Below are 12,201 nucleotides of genomic sequence, written 5' to 3'. Positions count from 1 at the left end.
CACTGAGACCACACCTCCCATCTCACTGCAGGAGCACTGAGACCACACCTCCCATCTCACTGCAGGAGCACTGAGACCACACATGTGTGCTACAGCATCTTCTTTTTCTTTTCTTTTTTTAAAACATGGATTCTGAGGATCAAACTCTTAGGCTGATGCAGAAAGTGCTTTTATCTACTCAACCATCTTGCTGCCCTGCCCCGTTCCTCTGTGTGTGTGTTGCACACAGGTTTAGTTACCCATACGTGCATGTCTAGAGGCCATCGATTAATGTTAGGAAATTTCCCTTAGAATTCCCTGCCTTATTTTTATCATTGTTAGTTTGTTTTCATAATGTAGCTCTGGCTGTCTTGGAACTCACTGTGTTGACCAGATCTGCTTGCCCCTGCTCCCGGAGTACTGGGATTAAAGGTGTGTGCCGCCATACCTGACTTCCATTATTATTTGAGTTCACTGTTTCCTGGCTGGCCAGTGAACCCCAGTGCTGAGATTACAGGTGAGTACCAGCATGCCCAGGCCGTACATGAGAGTTAGGGAACTGAACTCTGTCCTTACACTTGCACAGCAAGCACTTTACCCCCCAAGCCGTCTGTCCAGGCTCAGCTTACATAACAAGCACTCCCCTGTTCTTCTGCATGCACTTGTTCCGCTTTAGAGTAGGCCTGTCTGTGTGAATTGTGTGCTGCTCAGCTAGATTAGTGTCTGCATGCAGTGCTAACTGAGATCTGCAAAGAGGCCCCTAAAGGGACCATGCATTTACTAAGTGTATGGCTTCAATGAGTGAACCTTTGTGGTAGGGCTAGTGTAAGAAAGGCCCTTGAAGTGGCCATGGAGACCTTGGTCCTTCCCTTCTCTTTGTTCTCCAACTGTGTTACCATGAGGAAAACAGGCTTTGTTTGTCATGTACTGTATCACCAGGGGCAAGCAAAGTATAAGCAGAAACCTCTGAAACTTTGACCCCAACACACCTTCCCCTTCTGACTTCTATTTTTTATTTTATTTTCTGGAGCCAGGGTAATCCTGACTAGCCTAGAACTTGCTATGGGACTAGGGTAGCCTTGAACTCAAGAGGCCTGCCTGTTCCTGCCATCTGAGTGCTAGATTAATGGCAGGCACCACCACGACTGTCTTCCTTTTAAGTTGACTGTCATGGGAATTTTGTTAGAGAGATGGGAATCTAACTAACACAGTTCAATAAACACATGTTGAATGAATGAATACTTTATAAATATGAGTAAAACGCTAACAGAGGAGAAAACTGATGATAAAATAAGGTGCTCTGGAGCCAAGCAAAGCACCGCATGACTCTAATCCAAACCCTCAGCAAACGGATGCAGGAGGAGTGTAGGTAGGAGTTATAGTGTGCAGCCCTCCTTAAAAAAATCACTCAATCACCAAAATAAAACAACAGACATCATAACAGCTTTACTCAAACTTATATGAAAATATACAAATTATAGGTAGATGCTGAAAAGATCTCTGATAGTCTCCACCTATAGGCCAGGTGGCCTGTGAGTAAAGGGATAAAGTCAGTGCACATTGCCTGGGCCTGGCTTACACACACCACTTAGTATTTGCTGAGCACCTAGGATGTACTAAGTTCTTCTTTAAGCATCTTATTGAGGATAAATGTAGACAAACTTATTCAGCTTTAAACCTCTTTCTATAAGGTACTAGTATTAAATGACCTTTTCTATAAAGAAGGCAACTGAGGCCACATGGTAGCTAGGCTGAAATAAGACATCAGGGTCCCAGCTCCAGAGTCCATGTTTTGTCAATTCCATGAAGAAAGTCTCTTTAACCAACATTGACAGAACGAGTGGATATTTATATAGAACAGATGCTCATTAATGCACTCCAGAGCCTGACTAGACAATGTACAAGGAAGGAGACAATTGTCAGCAGCAGAAACCTTGCAAAGGACCTGTGTCAGGGCACAGAAGGAACTCCTACACAAATTAGCAAACAACAAATGACTGAAAAACAAAGTGTGGGAAAGACTTGAATATTCTGAAGAAAATATAGAAATCACCTCTAAGCACACATGAACAGGTGATTACCGCAAAGCTAAGCCACAGTGAGGTGGTCCTGCATGCCCACAGGCAGAGTGAAAGTATGTTTGATCCACACCAAATCCTGGGAGATGAAAATGAACCAGAACCTGGCAGAGCTGGGTGGGATGTCAAAGCTGCTGCCATCATGGAAAGCTTGGCACCATTTCTCACTGAATCCAAGAGTGTCTCCACTGTATCAAAGCAAACCCACTTTGAGGTGCTTCCCAGAGAGAAAGGGAAAGCTATGTCCACATGGAACTGCCAGCAGTCACAACAGCCTTTCTCTACAGAAAACCCTCGGGACAACCCACACAGACCAACGCAGTAGGGAAAGCAATGGTGTGTGCACACAGGGCAACGTCCTCAGCAGCAGAGGGCAAACCACAACCACTGAGCACAGTTAAGTTTGTAAGACATGTTTAGAAAGAGGAAGGGCCACATAAAAATGCCTACGGGCAGGAAGCAGGGCTCAGGGCACAGTGGTCACTGAGTGCCTAAGGCCCTGGGTTTGATCTCAGTACTGTAAAACCAAGTCAAAAGAGACCTTTTTAACATTAGATGTATTAGTATATTATAAAATGAAATAGTGCTTAACATTTTGTGTCAAATTAGTTTTACTAATTGCTAAGCAGACACCGACTCCATGGACCGCTGGAGATGGCAGTCTGAAACACATACCACAAATCCTACTTTAAGAGTCTGGGTCCTGAAGTCATGAGCTGAGTAGCCACCATGCAAAAGACATTCGATAATGAGGTGTGGATACAACCATGGGTTTGATTCTAGACTGCCCCTGCCCCTTACTTGCTTTGTGTGACTGTGGATATATTTCATTCTCAGCATCTAGAAAATGGGGAAAACTGTCTTTAAGGTACTTATAAAGATGAAATGAGATCACCCAATAGGAAGTGCCTAGGACCCAGCTCCACCTGGTTCCTTATCGATAAAGCTACTTTCGATGTTTTTCACCTCAATCCCCAACCCAGGGCTCATTCTGGCTTTTCTTCCTTCAGCTTTTGGGACAGTGAGCAACCTGGGTCCTAACAGCCTCGCATCACTCCTACCACTCAGACTTTGTTGCAAAGATTAAACAACAGTAGCAGCTATCACTACTCACTAGGCTACAGCCTGCTTCCCTCCTCTGGCTTTCACTCCAGCTGTCTTCAATGTGGCCAGTAGAAACCCCTTCAGAGCAGCTGCTGTTCTCTTCAGACACAGCCTGCCATTCTGCAATCCTTCCCTTGTTTCCTGATACAGTACAGAAATGTCCTTGGCTCATTTCAGTTTCCATAATCCAGCCTAAGAATAGGCCATTTCTCCAGAAAGCCTGGTCCCTCAAACCTAGAAGTGGTACTTTGAAACCAACACGTGTGTGTGTGTGTGTGTGTGTGTGTGTGTGTGTGTGTGTGTACGCACACGTGCTTGTGCATGTATGTGCTGCTAACAGGCCTTCCCAATGGACAGATCTAGAAAACCCACATTGTGCATGGTCACACAGACACACACCACACTGACTTCCAGACTGAACTGTGGGAACTGTAACTATTCTAACCCCTATTACAAGGTCTAAGCATCCTGGCCTTTTCTCTTTTCAATCCGATGAGAAAGCTGGCTTTCTGCACTTCTGTATCAGCTCAGTTCTAGTAGCACTCCTCCCCTGGAGAGGACATACTCATCTTTGCACGCCTCTCACTGTCTCTCTGACTGCATGCCCTCCCTGATACCCTACCCTGAGCAGCAGGGCTCCTCACCACCACAGACACTCACCTTTACCCCTACCCACCTCCTGGTTTCAGAACTGCTTGGTTCAGGAAGGGGATGGGCTGCACTGTCTCTTGACATAACATTTCATTTAATGCCCATCACCCTGGAGTCTAGCAGTGCCAGTTTTCAATGTAAAATAAATAAAGGGCTGCAGAGAAGCAGACAGAGACAAAATTGAACACTTTTTGAAGGTGATAAAAACAGGTTCTAATTATACCCATAATGTCTACTGAAATCCTCGGGGAAATTACAAACTAGCTAGCTAAAGGCAACCTGGGAGGGGGAGCAATTTAAAAAAAAAGTCACCACAAAGATCCGTTTATGCCCCTGATTCACTTCAGTGTACTTTTCAAACTAAAGGCCATATATTATCTAACTGTGATCAACACAGGTCCCTGGCTTTGAAAAGTCTTGGAATTATATTTGAAATTGTAAAAGAACAAAAAAGAAACAGACAGATTTTCTTGGTTTTGAAGCAAAAAAAAAAGTATGAAAGCAAACATAAAAATCACCCAGAAGGGCTGCTGTCTTTTACGAACCAACACAGAGGGCACAGAGAACTCGCTACAAACATCCCAGTGCCCTAGTCCAGAGTGGCACCTGAGTGACAGAGACCTCTGTGTGACAGGGAGAGTAGAGTCAGTTCACTCTGCCTAATGCACCTCCACACTCACCCGACAGGTATTTATTGGGCATCTACCACATATTAGGGAAGTTCTTTGTTAAGTAAGTGTTCCTAAAGTGTGGTCCACAGATTAGTGCCAGTTTTCACGATGCTTACTGCTGGTCTGCCACAGGGCTAAGTACAAAACAAGGAGCAAGCATGCACAGAACTCCAACAATGCCTTTGTCTCACTGAACATGGTATAGAGTAGCTTGGTGTCATTTGACTACTGTGACAGGCCACCTGGGGCACAGCTGTGACTGTGTCATGAACAGGAGACTATACATCAGTCCCTGGTGGACTGCAAAGACTACAAAAATGTGGCCCTTCACATTAGGGGGGTTGGTCTAAGCCAGGGTTAGCACAGTGAAAAGACAGATGGTGAACATTTTAGGCTCTAACTCACATCCTTCTTGCTTGGTTTACAGAGCTCTTAAAAATACAATAAACCATGCTTAGTTGAAAGGCCATACAAAAATAGTTTAAAGTCTAGACTTGGCCCATAGGCCAGTCCGCAACTTCTCCTTGGCAACAAACATGGTCCCCATCATAGACAGTAGATGAGGCAAAATCACCACTGTGGTCCTCATATCACATAGCGTCTCTGCCTTTCCTCATCTCCCTCTCGGTCACCATCAGCATTCCAAACACTGGCAGCATCCCCAGAACTCTTACTATGTGCAGGATCTAAGGCAGGGGCTGGCAACAGGCTGACAATCCTGCTGAGGAGAGAGGGTGGAGTCATACATGACACTCTTTAAATCTTAGGTCAGTTCATGAAGCTGTGCATCACATGAGACCTGCTATCTTCTATAAAAGGTACGAAAGGTAGCCTGATCTTCCTCCTCTGTACTGACAGCAGACAACACATACAGAGGATGTGAGGGGCCTGTGTGGCTGCAGATCATGGCAGTGCTTTTTGGTGTGTGTTGGTCTGGACTGAGGAAGGGCCTGCTGCTCCCTGTACGAAGGCATCATCATGGCACACAGCCCATGTAAACAGCAATCTGGAAAAAGAGCATCCCTCCAGTCCAACAATAGACTACACTGTCCAAGTAAGCTGTACTTGGGCCACCAACACGTCTTCTCAATACCTTAGGAAAGTCATCTTCAGCAACTGTGGTGGTGAGACATGTTAATACCATAGCTTCATGCTAGAGTTATGAACTTAGCAGGGTCTACGGAGTTACTCACTCTTGACCTTGTTTTGTAATGGGCTCAGTATTTGAAGAAGCTACAACCTTTAACAAATAGCTTTCATTCTTAGATCTCCCTTGAGACAGAGAATGCCCCTAAAAGTTTCTGCTCATACAAACACTGTCCCAGAAAAGCGAAGGGTTTGACTAAATGGCCTGGACCCTGCAAACCTCAGAGCCAGGTCAGCTGGAAAGCACAAACAGCACCTGACATTCACTGGACATATGAAAGGCACCTCTGCACCAGCAGACAAGGGTCTCAGCCTAGTGCTGATTCTCATGATACACAACATCTGGAGAGAACATGGTTCTGATAGCTCAGATGTTTCATGAGAGTGCATGCCACCAAAGCGTGAGATGGCCATTTCAGCTTCAATCACTCAAAATAACAGAAATTTAAGGAAATCAAGAGGAAAAGAGGTGGATTTAAAACTCACAGGGATGGATGACGGAGCCACTTGTGCCAATGCTATGTCCAATATTGTTGCACATAGCTTTTACTCTGTAGAATCAATGAGCCAGGAGTGAGCAGCCATGCCCCTTTGGATGTCTCCTTCACTCAGGAACCGATGGCTGAGAATGGACTTTGTAGCAGACTCTGATCAATGCATTGACAAAAAAAGAGAAAAGAGTGGTCTCCACCTCCAAAAAATTTATATTCTTGCAGGAAAAAAAAGCAGGGAGATGGGATATCAAGGGTAGTTATCCCTCTCTAGCTAGAGGCAACATGGAACAGGTACCATTGTCAGCTCAGAATGACAAATGCCATCAGGGTAGATGAAATCAGGTACCTCTAATAACAGTGCTATCACTTACAGACTATATAGTTCACTGTAGAGAAGTGCAGAGTGGTCTGCTGGGAATACTTCTGGCTTAATGAGCAAAGTACTTTCAGCAATGTGAAATAAGAGCCCTTTGGTATGATAGAAAGATGTGGCATCTCTACTCTGTGAGAACAAAAGCTACCATATAATACCACCTGCACTCTTAAGACATTACAGTGGGCAATCAAGCTGTACCTCGACAGGTATGTTTTCCTTCACCATACAAACGAGGCTACAGACTATGAGCAGCTAGACTCCTCAAATCAACTTCTTAACGACAGTCATTAGCAACCCAAACAGAACAGTAGCGAGAACCACCTCATGACAATGGCATACACTCTGCTCATTGGCCTCCTCAAAGGACTGGGATGGTGCCATGAGCTGAAACACAAAGGTGGCTGAGCCCCGCTGCCTCTCTCTCTCTCTCTCTCTCTCTCTCTCTCTCTCTCTCTCTCTCTCTCTCTCTGTGTGTGTGTGTGTGTGTGTGTGTTGTACCTGACTGTCAACAACAAAATGGGAACCTACTAAGAAGGGAGGCACAATACTCCTGGCAGCAGCTAGAACACTACACAGGACAGGTGACATTTGAGTTGGGGCTAGAAGGATGATACAATTGTGTTCACAGGAAGGAAAAGCAAAGCCCCTTTAGAACAAATTCACACATAGGCCTGCAGAGCAGAGGAACTGGGGGCTGATTCAGAAACAAAAGCTATGAGAGAAACACTATAGCCTTGAATCTGCTGTATTTGACCTTTATGAGACCTGGGCACAAGGGGGCATAAAATTACAACTACATGTATGTTTTAAGCAGATGTCTTGTGTCTAAAGATGAGAAAAGAACAAGAAAGATGTCAGAGTGGTGAGAAATGCTTACAACTCCCACAGTACCCACATCTGGGAGGCTGAGGTGGTATGACCTGAGTTCAGGGTCTACCTAAGAAGTACAGAGACTGCCTCAAAAAGCTATAAGAGCAGAGGGCTGCTCCCCCAAGGTCTTCTGCTTAGGGTAATGCTGTACATTTCTCATCTGACTGACATCAGTGTGGACTTCAGAGGAAACTTCTCCTTAAAAATCAAGACTAAGGCCGAATGTGCTGAGGCCTCTTTTTGTCTCTACCTGCAACAGCGCGGCAGACATGCCTCTCCTCCCTGGGGACTGTGATAGTCAGTGACTGGTCACCTTACCATACTGACAGATAACAGACATACATCACCAGAGTCAGGCCTGCTCCCCTGGGTCCTGCCTTGGCAAACTGGCAGCCAACCATGCCAAAAAGGGTTTTGGAGTAGAGGGAGGGGTGGGTTCAATACACACAGAATCCTGAATACATTCTGTCATACAGGGGAACACTGGTCACTGTGAAAACCCTCTTTTTGGAAAAACTTTCAAAGATGGAGTTATGGGGGCAGAGACCAAGGTCAAACAGCACCAAGTGTCCCACTTCATAGGGATATTAAGGAACAGGGTAGGAAGCTGGGTATATGGCACATACCTGTAACCCCTGCACTCTGAATGTTGAAGCACAGAAACAATGGGTTCAATGGCAGTTTAAAGCCAGTGTGGACTATAGAGCCAGATTGTCTCCTTACTACTCCCAACTAAAAAGAAAGAGGAATTGGTGAATGCTCAATACCGGTTCAGATGCCATGAGACTATGGGGCTTGGTAACTCAGCATCCTCAGAAGATGAAAGAGAGGACCTGCTCATGGGCTGCTGTGGGCTAACAGAGTTGACTAGCACCCCTGGTAGACAGTGTATGCTCAGCTCCTACGGCAGCACGGGTGAGAACGGCACAGAGCAGCCAATAGGGCTGGAGCTTTACGAACTCTGGTTGCCATTGCTGAGGAAGAGCAAAGGCAGCAATACTCACAGTCTTTTCTTGTCCACCACGCGCTTCACTCGGATGGCTCTTTGTTCAGAGTAAAGCTTACACACTCCTGTCGAAGCAGAGAAAAAAAAAAAAAAAAAAAAAAAAAGAGACCATTTAAAATGGCTTCGAAGGCAAAGGTATCATTAAAACTAATGAGACACTATGGTCTTCAGCTAGCAAAGCTCCATTCTAAATTGCATCTCTTATGAAATACCACATTTGACCTTTAGAAGAAAATGAAATACTTTTTAAGTAATCGTCAACGAAATCCAAAACCGCAGTCCTGTGTTCCTTCACTTGCTGGGAATGTATCTCCTTGTGGGCTGTAAGAGAAAAGGACAGCACTCAGGTCTGTGCTCAAGGCCCCTACAGAACAGTCAGCTTCCCCAGAGCGCTTCATTGAAAGCATGTTCAAAAGCACAGCTATAAAACAGCCTCATGTCAAGTGAGACTACATTTTTAAGAGTAAGATTTATTGGGTTCACCAGGTGAGAGATTAAACCCATAGAAACTGCAGTCAAATAATTTATAGCTTATTACAGCCCTGGGGGAGCAGAGCTGATCCAGCGCCTTCCGGAATGCTGACCTGGCTGTATTAACAGCATCCAATGCCCAGGCTCACCTTCAAGTGACATGCTTAAATCACACGTGCTAGAAACCCAGACGCCTTCCGCCTGAGTTGCTTTTCAGCTTACAGAGGCTGCTTTCTCCCCGTAGACACTGAGTGGCACTATCCATACTATGCTGCTCTCTGAAATCCTTTCCCATTGATGAGCTACAAGGACGCGCTACCACCCAGAAGGCTGTGACAGCTCCTATAGTAAGATACCGCTGTTGGTGGAGGGGCTGGGTGCCCCGGGTGCGGGCATGATGATAGGACATCACAGAGCTACCTCAGGTGGCCACTGGGGTTCAGAGGCAATAAGTAGCCTAAAGTCACATAAATGCCTAACTAATGTCCTTCAGAGTATGGGGTATAGGTTATGTTTTTACCAGAGGACTATAACCTGGGACTACTCACATAATGATCTAGGGGCTCTGCAATGCTGGACACAGAAAACTGAATTTTGTATGTTGCATATTTTTCTGACCAGCTTTCCCCAGACTTCCCTGGTGGCTGCTCAGTGTTCTTTCAGAAGCTTCTCCAGCAGAAGTCTCTGCCATGGGCCCAACAGCACCTGTCAACTTTGACCTCTGTAGTATTAATGTATATGCTTATGAATCAAGGAAGACATAAGACTGGGAACCCATCTAGCTCCTCAACAGGGATGAAACCCAATGAAGGGGAGGGGATAATACCAGGCTCCTAGTATCAGGCACAGTTCTAAGCACACTGTAAGAATTTGAGTGAACCTTAAGAGATATGCCTAATTATCATCTGTACTGTTTTGTTGTAAAAGTTGAGCCCAGGGAGATGAAATGATTTGCCCAAGGTCACAGAGCTAGCATGTGGCAGAGCTCCAGTGCATAGCTTTTAAGTAATAGCTGCAGAGCCTTCTCTTAACCGTGATGTCTCGTATGGAAGCTGACTTTAACAGGACAGGTAGATCTCAGGGAATATCATTCCACCCTTAGCCACATGCATCCATCCTGCCACTCAGAACATAGCCACACATGCATGTCTTCATAGACACAATCTGGTCCCTCTGACCTTGGGCTTTGGTAGGTTATGGTAGATTCTATTAGAAAAGTCCTTCCCATTCCTGCCTTCCATTTTTTAAAACTTGAGTGATGATCTTTTTCGGGCTTTGATCACCTTATCTCAGAAGGATTATAAAATTTTAAGTCTTAAATGTCATTCGGAAAGAAAGAAGGAATGCTAAGTGGCTGCACGATGAGCTGTTGAACTGGCCGGCACAGTCACGGGATCTGCTGGCATCTTTTAGAGCACTTCACCTTCTGTTCTGAGTTGCTGGATTGCTTCTGAACAGGTCCTTATGAATATCTGAGCATCCTGGTCTATCTGGTCTCGCTCTGTGTCTGTCATCCTCCCATAGTCAGACATGGTGTGGCTAAAACAGAGGAAGAAAGCATGAGAGTGGTATCAGTGAGGACACACTGCAGCCTGGGTGACTGTCAAGAAGAAAGGTCTCCCTCAACAAGGGACACTAATGCTAAGGCTGGGAGAGGAGTAGCCAGACCAACAGGTGTGAGAATGGTTTGGAGAGTGGAGCAGAAGGCCATGAGGTACCGTCTTAGACATCACTTCCACAGAAGCAGGAGCAGTGCACAGCTTTGCTAGGAACAGAGGCTCTGACTGAGGAGTACATCACTCCATTGCAGGGCAAGCCACTTACCCTACATGATCTTGAAACATAAGAAACTTTTGTGCACTGTTTTTTGTTTGTTTGTTTTTAACGCAGGAAAGCAGTTTTCAAACCTCATAATAAAAAGCCTGCAGAAACAAACTCTATGTCCCCTGATGTTAAGTTAAACCTCCTGCAGTGCCCAGACTAGGAAGGACATCCCTTTTCAGTAACACAGCACTATGTAGTACAATACAGCGCACCTGGCTCACCTGCAAGAGAGCGGGAGGAAGTGTAGTGTAATCAGTGGCAGTGACACCCCTCGGCCTAGTTCAATACTCTGCACGTTACAGCTAAACTGCAGGCTCACATGCTGCGGCCTGCAGGGGCACTTGGGTAATGCAGAGACAAACCACCCCATCTTCACTCACCTAGTCATCTAGCCATGAGGACAGAAGACAAAGTCCTAGCCATCTCATTTCCACTTGTGACCCACGTCACAGGGTTTCCACTCTGTTATGGTAAGTGACTCTGACTTCACTCCAGAAACAATGGCCTCCATGGTACTCAGTCAACATTACCTTTTCATGCTGTGCTGGTCAGGAGATTATTGTGCCTGCACTCCACTCCAGAGCTGCCCTATTTCTCTGCTTTGAAACAGAGCTGGGACCACTTCTGACCCTCCCCTCTGCTGTGCTGCTGTGCTGCTTCTGACCCTGCTTTGCTTTTCTCCACTGCACTTATTGTTCCCCCAAATAACAACAAAAAGTCCGTTTTTCTCCTCTGAAGCTTTATGGAAGTAAGGAGTGTGTGCCTGGGTCTGCTCCCCAGTAAAAGCATGTAGCAGAGTCGAGTGTCTGACTAACCCTGTACATATGCCAGGCCAATGCTCAGGGCTTTATTTGTTCCTGATTCCTTTCTGTAACCCTCACAAGTCACTCATTCCCTCTTACGATAAGTACTAGGCTGGGGTTCAAAACCGAGCAAGGCTTGTTTCTGATCTCCATAAAAGGCATTCAGCTATAGGAGAGATCAGCAAAGAAGCAGAAGTGGACAGTAGGGCTCAAAGTGGAGCATGATCAGCTTGTGTGGGATGAGGACAGGCAGAATATAAGGCATGTCCTGACAGAGGGTGGAGACAGAGGTCAGATACAATCCCCTACCCTGTGGGTGATGGTATGAATGAACACATAACATCTACTCCACACCTGGGCACCTGCGAGTGAAATAAGGAAAGGAACAGCAAGGCTGGTCCTATGTCAACCAGGCACCCTAGGGAGGGCAGCACATGGCATACACTCACTGTGTCTCCACACTGATGTGCCTGGCACATGGTGCACCATTGCTCCTAAGATAGTGTTACAGTAGGCGCTTACTTAAAACTCAAACACAGACACTCCACCCTCCATTCCCAGTGCTGGCTCTACCAGCAGGATGACCCCTGAAAGATTATAAGCAGAGCCATTTGTGCTTTTCATGGTTTCTCCATAGCAGGCTGCCTAAAGACTTAAGAATCCTAACCTCTGTAACTCCTTCCATGGGTGTTTTGTTCCCATGGAGCTGTGACGAAAGGATGGACCAT

At 45.8% G+C, this 12,201-nt stretch overlaps 1 protein-coding gene across 3 annotated transcripts in view; it reads right to left on the bottom strand.

Annotated features, from left to right (window-relative positions):
- Stx18 (syntaxin 18) overlaps nt 1-12,201 on the bottom strand; it is a 93,509-nt gene that overhangs the window by 17,022 nt on the left and 64,286 nt on the right. For all 3 annotated transcript variants that reach the window (XM_021162410.1, XM_021162409.2, XM_029477012.1), the window contains exons 3-5: nt 10,270-10,385; nt 8,619-8,696; nt 8,374-8,440 (exon numbers count right to left, since the gene is read on the bottom strand). In XM_021162410.1, the coding sequence (XP_021018069.1) occupies nt 8,374-8,440; nt 8,619-8,696; nt 10,270-10,385 (261 nt within the window). The remainder of the gene's footprint in view (nt 1-8,373; nt 8,441-8,618; nt 8,697-10,269; nt 10,386-12,201) is intronic.

This window comes from Mus caroli, chromosome 5, assembly GCF_900094665.2.
Source record: "Mus caroli chromosome 5, CAROLI_EIJ_v1.1, whole genome shotgun sequence".
Classification (NCBI taxonomy): Eukaryota; Metazoa; Chordata; class Mammalia; order Rodentia; family Muridae; genus Mus; species Mus caroli.
This window is presented reverse-complemented; position numbering and strand designations above follow the sequence as displayed.